Source organism: Panulirus ornatus, chromosome 12 (genome assembly GCF_036320965.1).
Source record: "Panulirus ornatus isolate Po-2019 chromosome 12, ASM3632096v1, whole genome shotgun sequence".
Lineage (NCBI taxonomy): Eukaryota > Metazoa > Arthropoda > Malacostraca > Decapoda > Palinuridae > Panulirus > Panulirus ornatus.
The window spans coordinates 24,984,308-24,994,975 of record NC_092235.1 but is presented as its reverse complement, the minus strand read 5'-3'; the positions used below and the strand labels follow the sequence as shown (position 1 = coordinate 24,994,975).

Below are 10,668 nucleotides of genomic sequence, written 5' to 3'. Positions count from 1 at the left end.
CACACACACACATCAAGATCAAAATCAGTGAGCCAAGACCACGTCTACCAGCACCTGCAACTCATAAATCAGTATTATGTGACCAACTTACCCACGGGGGAACACATTACGACACTCTGGATCGCCAACGGCAACTCTTCGTAGTCTTGCAACGCTGCGGTGCGCATGGGAATCTTCCACTGGGCCGCTAAAACATTCCAGCAATCACCGTGTCAGAATCTACCCCAACCTCGCATCGCCGCCACTCTGGTCCAAGCTGAATGAAATTTGGCTGAACCGTTTCATCTCGTAAATTGGGAAGTGATCTTGTGAAAACAAGAAATAATGCCTTGATGTCCATTTACTTCTTAAGCGTCTGAGAGAAGTACTGTAGAACGCCCAAACAGTCGCTTCGAACTACACATTCTCGCCAGACGTCGTTCATGTAAGAGTCCAGTACTTTGAGAACGACGAAAGAAAGTTGATGTTTTAGAATGCTCGAGGCCGTAGCCTGAGCCTGTACCAGCAGCGCTGGATCCACAACACTCAAGCCTCCTCGCCTACTGGCAGCAATCGCTATGTACACCACTGGAAACAACAGTACATCCCCAGGGGAGGAAGGCCCTGACGACCTCTTAACCACGAAGTGACGACGCATAGGTATCATGACCCCCCCTGACTCTTGACCCCGATCGTCATACCAGAAGGGGTCGTGCCCTTGGTGCTGCTCACGAGTCGCAACGTCGCCCTCAATGTCCGTCAGGGGATCCGTGCTCAAGGGATTGCACCATCGTGTTCAAGTTCGTTCGAGGAGAGAGGCTTTTCAGTCACTGGGGACAGGCAAGCTATAGCCTCGCATACAACGATCAACCACTCCAGCCTGAATGTTAATTTAGACGACGCCATATCCTTAGTCTGTCGCCGTAGACGTTTCAGGGTCGAGTCCAGATGAAGGCTGGACTATGGCCTCGCCTGCAGGTACGCACATCCATCCTCACTCCGTCCGCTGCGCTGGAGGGGACTAATTATTACGTCCTCAGGTGGCAGGCTAGTTTCAGGATTATGTATCCTGCGGCGGACAACCCAACCCTGCCCTTTTTCTCTCATTTATCTTCTGAGACTTGAAGAATACGGTGTTATGTTGCTCTGGCATAAGGGCTGCGTTTACGCCTCTGCGGTTTTTGTTGGCCAGGCGTAAGTGTCAGAATTAAGTGCAGTGCTACATTCTTCTTATCTTAGTGATCGGATTCTGGCATGGGGTTACTTTTAACTCGTTGATTGAGTGCGCATGCAAGAATAGCTACACCTCGTGTAGCGGTCTTGTTTAAGTGTAGGGGTAAATGCTCTTCTTAGCAACACAACACGAAGGTTTATTCTAATCATAGTGCATGGATAAGAGCTTAATGAGGATAGAAGAGACTCCTAGGGCATAGTGTATATATACTACTGTACATGAATGCACTTGAGCATACAGAACTACAAGAATTCAATCGATCATCACTGGGGCCAGCTAGCAAGAGACACGGTCCAGCACCGTGACTCCACCAGTCGTTGCCCATATAAAAACCTGTTTCCCTTGATGGCTCACTTGTTATAATGACCTATATCAACCTGCCCCGCCTTATCGAACTGATGCGCACTCGTGTAAGATCCTATTCTTAACCACGGTGGTGTGACACAGTTAGATGATGGGGGGTCTTGGATAAAAAAAAAACGGGCCATCACACCCCAAGGGTCGTAGCGTCGTCTCAAGGGTCGTAGCGTCGTGCTCAAGGGTCGTAGCGTCGTATTCAAGGGTCGTAGCGTCGTGCTCAAGGGTCGTAGCGTCGTGTTCAAAGGTCGTAACGTCGTGTTCAAGGGTCGTAGCGTCGTGTTCTGGGGCTTACCAAGCATATCTGGTTTTGAGGGCCGAGCCACAGGCATGGCATACAACGAGGCTACACCGTAATTATAGCGCCGGTACCGGTGTCAATAAAAGCGGTGTCAAATGTTGGTAGTAACAGCTGCATATCCTGGTGATGGCAGGTCAGTGAAGTAGAGTTGTGTGGCTTTCAGTTTCATGTCTCGATGGACGGCAACAGGAAGGCTAGCGATCATTTGAACCAGCCAACAGGTAGAGAACCAGAATAAGACGAACAGCTGGTGCAACTGTAACACAGGCTTGGGGGCGGTTGATAAAAATAATGCAATGGCAAGGGCGTCCTCATGATTGTTGTTATGTGTGTCAGTCATGCCCCACCCACCGACTTAGCAGTGATCCATCCTTCATGCTGGTGCCTGGCCCTCGCTCCAGGTGTGCTTTTGAAGCACAATTGTGTGGAACGATGTCGGCAGTCAGCTACACAGCCAAAGCGGGAGGGCACGTACACGTTCAACCCAGACATACGGTTTCACAAGTGGCAACCTTATTATCAGTCTTAAAAACAGACATACTGTCAGGCTTCGAAATACCCGGTTATTAAATAAGATTGCCTTCTGGCAACGTATAATCACACACACACACACGCTAACCATCTGTGCAGTGGCCAAATTTGGTTAACTCTGGTCAAGCATACGTAGTTTTGCGAATCTGGAGCTGTCGACCGCTCTGAAACTAATATCAAACTTAATGAAAACCTTACCCAAATTAGGACACGTACATATTTAGCCCATCTGGAATATCAGAGGAATACATGAGAGAAAATGATCTGCGTCTCTATATTAGTATAGGGAGAATGACTAGACTTCGGGATACCATTGCGATGCTCTTTGCCCAGCCTTCCCAACCCCATCACAAAGGGAGTCCAACACCAGTACGGTTCCTCTGGTATGAGACTATATTTTGATATACAATAGCAACACCTTCAGCACAGTCATTCATCATGTTATATACACACTTCTCATTCATGAAATGCCCTTTCGATATAACTATAAACGTTGAGACATATCTAAATCATCTGTGAAACGTTGTCGATATTGAATGTCAGTGAAATGGTTCAACCACCGATAGAGTTTCTAAGTATATACAGGTCACCAATACAGTTTATTAGCTAGCTTTTGATCTGGATCTCGACAGTCAAACCCGCTTACCACTTAAAACAAAAAAATGGTCCAACAACTTTGAATCACAAAGACTTTACAAAATAATTAACGTTATTTCGAATATTACTTAAAAATTTAGGCACAAGAAGGTAAGAGAGGATAATGTACAAGTGCACAGTGTGTATGGTGTAGACAGATTTTGAAATGTGTATATTTTGTGTACAGATGTAAAATGGATACGTAAAGAGCAGACAAATGGTCAGTGTATACTGCACGGGAGTATGAGCAGTGAACACATCAGGCACAGGGATGAAAATTCACGCGCCCCTCGTGAAAAGCATTCACGTTGGGATTTTTCGTGCAGTGGCGATGGATGCAAGGGCACAAGTGTGAGTGAAGTCAACATGTGTGGAAGTGAACAGCTGGGAGGGAAAACTGTCCAGCTGCGTGAGCACAAGTAGCCAAGGATGTACACACACACAGTACTAGTCATGGCAAACGAGGCGCCGATGATTCACTCACTCACGTTATTCGTAACGAAGGTACAATTGTATTACGTCATCTTAAGATGCGCGCTGAGCGTTTCCTGTAATTCGTGAAGATGACATACCGTTTTCTGATTGCACTGTACTAAGGAAAGACGAAAGGAAGACGCGCCATCAACATGGTCGATACTATAAACGCTATAAACGCAATGTTCATATGGAAAAATATTCTAAACTGATGGCTACACTCCGTAAGTGTGTGTGTTTGTGTGTGTGTGTGTGTGTGTGTGTGTGTGTGTGTGTGTGTGTGTGTGTGTGTGTGTGTGTGTGTGTGTGTGTGTTCGGACAAATACAGTGGACATGCATATCAAAAAAAAAAGTTTAATATTTGTATTTGTGAGACAAGTGCTCTAGATGTCATAGGGCGTGATAAAAAGAACAAAATAAAGGGTGAGGTGGAGAGACAGGATAACTGGATGGACACGGTAAGGGCCACTGACCAGGTCAAAGGTCAGTCCTGCATAAACAAGGATCGCACCATCATGCTCAAGGGTCACCCCGTCGTGCTCAAGGGTCGTACCGTCGTGCTCAAGGGTCGTCCCGTCGTGCTCAAGGGTCGTCCCGTCGTGCTCAAGGGTCGTCCCCGTCATGCTCAAGGGTCGTCCCGTCGTGCTCAAGGGTCGTCCCGTCGTGCTCAAGGGTCGTCCCGTCGTGCTCAAGGGTCGTCCCGTCGTGCTCAAGGGTCGTCCCGTCGTGCTCAAGGGTCACACCGTCGTGCTCAAGGGTCACACCGTCATGCTCAAGGGTCGTCCCGTCGTGCTCAAGGGGCGCCCCGTCGTGCTCAAGGGTCGTCCCGTCGTGCTCAAGGGTCGTACCGTCGTGCTCAAGGGTCACCCCGTCGTGCTCAAGGGTCGTCCCGTCGTGCTCAAGGGTCGCCCCGTCGTGCTCAAGGGTCGTCCCGTCGTGCTCAAGGGTCGCCCCGTCGTGCTCAAGGGTCGTCCCGTCGTGCTCAAGGGTCGCCCCGTCGTGCTCAAGGGTCGTCCCGTCGTGCTCAAGGGTCGTCCCGCCGTGCTCAAGGGTCGCCCCGTCGTGCTCAAGGGTCGCCCCGTCGTGCTCAAGGGGCGCCCCGTCGTGCTCAAGGGTCGCCCCGTCGTGCTCAAGGGTCGCCCCGTCGTGCTCAAGGGTCGTCCCGTCGTGCTCAAGGGTCGCCCCGCCGTGCTCAAGGGTCGCCCCGTCGTGCTCAAGGGTCGTCCCCGCCGTGCTCAAGGGTCGTCCCGCCGTGCTCAAGGGTCGCCCGTCGTGCTCAAGGGTCGCCCCGTCGTGCTCAAGGGTGGCAGCGTTTTGCTCATGGGGTTAATAGGAGTGTATATAAGGGAAGTCAGGTTGACGCGGGTGGTGGTGGGTGGTGGGTGGGTTGTGGTGGTGGTGGTGGGCGGTGGTGAGCGTAGAGGAAGTGAGCACTTAGCCCCAAGCTGGCGGGGTGGGTAATGTATCTGCAAAACCCTCTTCCTCTGTCGCTTCCCCAGCATCAAAACATCTTGCCCCTCGCTCAGTCACGCCAAAACCGCAATGCTTTGCATACATCACAACCACTTGCATATATATATATATATATATATATATATATATATATATATATATATATATATATATTATCCCTGGGGATAGGGGAGAAAGAATACTTCCCACGTATTCCCTGGGTGTCGTAGAAGGCGACTAAAAGGGGAAGGAGCGGGTGGCTGGAAATCCTCCCGTCTCGTTTTTTTTTTTTTTTTTTTGATTTTCCAAAAGAAGGAACAGAAAAGGGGGCCATGTGAGGATATTCCCTCAAAGGCCCAGTCCTCTGTTCTTAACGCTACCTCGCTAACGCGGGAAATGGCGCACAGTATGAAAAAGAAAAGATATATATATATATATATATGAACGAAAGACCAACATTCACGTTATATAACCCACAACAAACTAGAATTGAAAATCTACATTAAAGTGTTACTAGGCAATAGCCTTTGTTAAGATCACCCGAGTCTTTCAAAGAAGTGACCGTTGTTGACCAAGATTGAGAAAATCTGGTCGAATTATGTATTTATATTATTATCATTATTACGATTATTATCATCATTCTTTCGTCACGTGATCTGAATGTATTCTAGTGTGTGAATGATGCACAACACACGTTACATTTGCATCTCCTAATACATTTCACTTTTTCTTTTTTTTTGAACTATAACATTGTTCTTGTGAGACTGAAAGGCCTCATATCTGCCATGTTCTCGATAGACATCATCCCAGTTTACCTCCAGCATGTATCTATTAACCAGGGGGATAACCCACGCATCACTTTCCCCAAAGTGTACCAGCCAGCCTCCCTCTATTTTCGGTGATAGAATTTCTTTTCTTCCCACAGAGCTGGTGTTGGCGGGTGATGTGGTGGAAGAGCTGTTGATACTGAGAAACAACCTGCTGGATCTGTGTCCCCATCCGATCATCAACCAAAGTAAGAAACTACGAGTCATCAGCCATAACTATATCTGTTGTAGAGATTCTTTTTGTTTGTTTTATCTCTTTACGTCTGAGTTGAACAGGACAAAGCAAGGTTCATGTTTCCCTCTGTTAAGATAAGAGGTTTTGTTGTGTATGTGCGAGTTGTGCACGAGATATTAGATGTATTTTCCTTGATCTAGTCCCCCGGGGGAACTCAAGTGGAGGAATACATTCAGTCCCTGTCCTACTGTATTTCACACAGCCACCTCCACACACACACACCCTCACCCCTCACCCCCATTCACTGCTCTTAGATAATCTTTAATCACTTGACGATCACGTTTCGACCCTTTGAGCACGATGGTATAATAGCATGGCCTTTGATTGAGCCCTTGAGGGGGTCAGGTCAAAGGTCAGCCTACGTCACCCAAGGGTTGCACCGTGGAGTTCAAAGGGTCAATCCCCCCCCCCCCCTGCGCTCAGAATTCAGACATAAAGACAGGGTCGGCATCACAGATCTGTATGCCAACCAGACCCCCCTTTCAACATATCCACGTAAAGTACCTTATTTTCTTAAATGGCAAAGAACCACATGCATTTATAGTTGCAGTCAAAAAAAAATATAGAGTAAATGACCAACCTTGAATAAGATATGGCACCCCCTGTGATCCCCCCACTGATATGAGAATATTACGCCATTACATCTCACACAGATTACTGATGCATGTTGACACGACTCTTTGTGTTACCCTTCAAGGAGTTCCTCTCCCCCTGTAGTGTAATGTTCTGGTGTAGTTTTTAAGTTAACTTCAGTCACGCATTTCGCACAAGTTCATTTGTCATTCAGTCTTCAGTGTAGAATATGTTCAGTAGCCTTCTAGTTCTGGTATATCCGCCTGCGTAGATCTAAATCATTTTGTAGCATGGCTTGACATAATGTTTAATGGAAAAAAAATTTGTTGTGTATTTTTCATTTTCTCACTCTTTTTTTTTTTTTTCCTTAAGTGTTCTTAAGTTAACTACAATTTTCTGTAGAACTCTTGTAAACGTCATATTTTTTATTTTCTAAGTTGAGTTAGTTGCACATTTCTATTTGTTTTACTTAGCCTTTGGTCACCTGGATAACGGCTCTAAGAATTACGGGCTTCGGAATGGCACCACAGAACCCAACCTTGTCACTATATCAAAGGTAAAAAGACAGTCACCTGTTTGCGACGAGACCAGCGCGTAGCGCTTACCACGTATGAGAGAGAGAGAGAGAGAGAGAGAGAGAGAGAGAGAGAGAGAGAGAGAGAGAGAGAGAGAGAGAGAGAGAGAGAGAGAGAGAGGGAGACAGACAGAGAGAGAGAGAGAGAGAGAGAGAGAGAGAGAGAGAGAGAGAGAGAGAGAGAGAGAGAGAGAGAGAGAGAGAGAGAGAGAGAGAGAGAGAGAGAGAGAGAGAGAGAGAGAGAGAGAGCAGTACCTATCTAAACATTCTGCCATGACAGGAAAATTGTCTGGTGTCCCTATTACCCCTTTTTCCCCCAGGGTTCATGCGGCTCCAAGGCTGTGCTATCATCAGTAGCGTGGAAATGATGGACTCCCTGAGAGCAAGAAGGTTTTCGATGGGATTACATTCCTTTCGTCCCTTGAAAAAAATACCACAACGTCGTCAAAGACGTGTTGTCAGTCGCGGTACAACCTCAAGGCCTTTGTCACCTCTGTACAATATGGTATATCAAACGCTATGACTGTATCCGGACGTCATTGGCATAGCTGTAACATCTTTGGAGGTTGACTTGAAAGGCACACAGCTACGTAATAACCGAAATGTGTGATACTATGCAAATCTTAAAGCTAAACACATTATGTACTCTGACACGAGCGTCTGGGGTTTCTACACTTCTTACGTCCAGTCGCTGTGGACGTACAGTCTTCATAAATATTAGTAGGAAAATACTTAAAAAAAATGGTTGTATGACCATTAAATTTTCCACTTACACAAGCAAACAAATCAGCATTTTAGAATTGTTAAAAAAAAAACTCGCAGTCAGCTGTACATGGAGATAAATCAGGGCCATGTAGTCACAGTTCAAAGTAGGTTTATTTCGCAAACGAAAAAAAAAGTAAGTCTGTAAACATGGTATAACTACGATAAAAGAATACCTCACTATCTGTACATCTGATAGACAATGAGTTCATCTCTAACTAAAAATATCCTATCGAAAACCCCTCGAACTAAGTAGACTCATGATTTAGTTCGAAGCATAAACCTTTTAAAAGATAATTAGCGATAATCCTCCGTACCTCGACAATAATCTTGACTAGATAATAATTCACGAGCTAAATGTCGAACTGCGGCAGGGGAGGTTATTATGCTTCAATAATTTCACAGATGTGACCTCCGGTATATAAGTGACCTAAGCTTTCCCGAGCCACAAACATGAAGGGTAAAGCCCGCCCCCCCCCCTCTGTGGTCAGTCCAGTTCAGCTACTTACAACATAGGCTGACTGCCCCCCTTAACCACTTCACGCCTCGGTGGTTTGCAGGTTCCGCCCTGTTTACCACCTGGTGGCACCAACCTGACCTTCGACCCCTTGAGCACGACGGTATGGCCCCCTTGAGCACGACGGTATGGCCCCCCTTGAGCACGACGGTATGGCCCCCATTGAGCACGACGGTGCGACCCGTGGGGAAGACGGTGCGACCCTTGGGTACGGTAGCCTATAGCAACTGCTGCACCTGAGGTTTAGATCGAAACCTGGGTGAGTTAGTTGTGAATGTCCGAGTATATTAGCGTGTTGTTGGGGATGTGGAATGTGTTGAAACGTGATGATGGTTGTTGAAACGTGTTGTTGAACGGCCAAGTGTACAAGACGAGTGTGAACGGTGTGTACTGATCCATAACGAAAAGAGTGAGGCCCGAGTGTACAAGGGCACCGCTGAGAAGTGAAGTGTGTTAGGATAACTGTGAATGCTTAAATAGTAGCAGTGAGGTGCGTCTACGAGATAAGAGGAGGGGGGTCACGGGGTATGTCAGTGACTGGGAGAAATCGAGTGCATCATCCCCTTCCTTGACCACACACCAGGTAGGCCACGGTGTCAAGGATGCCACTGAAACTCTCCTTTAGTCAGATTCTAAAACCCTAAGGTCAGAGATTCACTTTCCTTCAATGTTAAAGACAATCAACCTATGAATGTTCTTAATATAAACCTTAATAAAACGTCTCTGCCTTTAATAATCCAACATGTCTTATATCAAACTATTAAAGAGTTAAAGTATCTATTACTCGTATCAACAGTTCAACATTCAAAAGTCACTTATCCAACTTAACATATTCATGGAAATAAACCAACCTCTAAATTTTATCAAGGCAAAAAAAAAAGTCCTTCCTTTACTTAACTATTTTTAAAAACACTGTGCAATGTGGTATAACCTCCTACCGTACTGTGTGTGTGTGTGTGTGTGGCAGCAGCTGCAGCTGGAGGAGGACTGGTCCTGGACCGTGGAGGACGAGTGTGAGGAGAGCCTTAGGATCATCCACCAGGTCACCAAGACCGACATGTGGTCCCTGGTCGACTCCATCTACTACACCATGACCGCCGTCACCACCATAGGTCAGTGGCGTCTCCGTTCACCACCACTGAGAAAAACATTCTTTATGTATATATTGCAGGTGCAAATATGATGACCAGAAATTAACTGTAAATGACAGACCACTTCATGTTTCATCTAAAATCAACTAGGTGGATTATTTCAGATATTCTCCTATCAGCTTTTGCATTTTGTTCTATTCTTTCTCTTCTTTCAGCTGCCATCAGAATAAGAAATGGGATTCACTGTTCCACAAATGTCAATCACAAAATAAAAATAACTCATAATTACTTAATGCAGTCTCCACTGTCTTCCGTTCATCCCCCCCCCCCCTCTTAAATATGACCCTTGGGACAAAATATTCCAACCTTTCACTGGCAACAACAATAACCATGTTATTTCTAACATAGCACGTACTATCAGCGCCAAATTCACACTTTCAACAGCCATGGCAACAAACTTCTAAATTCATCTTTACAATTACGATTCGTTCCATCAATAATCACTTGATTAATGCCCTACTGAGCCATGGCTATCCAATTACCCGGTACTGAGTGAAATGTTATCAGATCCCAAGAAAGAACAAAGGATGAGGTAATTCTTGTAGGTCCATCTGAACTTATACATTTATACGCCTTTTGTTACTATAGCTGCTTTTAAGTGTGTATTAAAAGAATGGTACATATCTTCGTGTTCTTTTTCATTCTTCAATTTCTTTTCACATCCTTTCTAAAGATGATAACACAGACGGATAGTATGTGAAGGAAAACTGAATCTAGTCTCTTTTCGGGCAGGTTATGGTCACCTGTACCCCGTCACCCGGGCGGGTCGTCTCTTCAGCGTGCTTTACTGCCTGGTGGGTGTGCCCCTCACCTGTATACTCATGGCCAAGTCCTCAGAGATGCTGTCCAACCGCATGCTGAAGCTGTACTTCACCGCAAAGGTCAGTCTTCCCTCCCTCTTTCCTACCTTTCACCAGCAACATGGACGCTTACATATTCACGTTCCTCCAAAGGTCATCTAAATGTTTCTCCCTTTGTTTATAGGTGCATGGGTGACGCTAAAGCACTACCTTGACCATGCCACCAACACCCTTGACCACAAAGGTACGATCCCTATGCATTGAC

At 46.1% G+C, this 10,668-nt stretch overlaps 1 protein-coding gene across 5 annotated transcripts in view; it reads left to right on the top strand.

Moving 5' to 3' along the window:
• The window catches only part of LOC139751889 (uncharacterized), a 149,439-nt gene that overhangs the window by 122,652 nt on the left and 16,119 nt on the right, over window positions 1–10,668 (top strand). For 4 of the 5 annotated variants that reach the window (XM_071667554.1, XM_071667553.1, XM_071667550.1 and 1 more), the window contains exons 3-6: window positions 5,890–5,979; window positions 7,073–7,155; window positions 9,420–9,564; window positions 10,336–10,484. In XM_071667554.1, the coding sequence (XP_071523655.1) occupies window positions 5,890–5,979; window positions 7,073–7,155; window positions 9,420–9,564; window positions 10,336–10,484 (467 nt within the window). The remainder of the gene's footprint in view (window positions 1–5,889; window positions 5,980–7,072; window positions 7,156–9,419; window positions 9,565–10,335; window positions 10,485–10,668) is intronic. The other variant, XM_071667552.1, reaches the window with a different exon arrangement.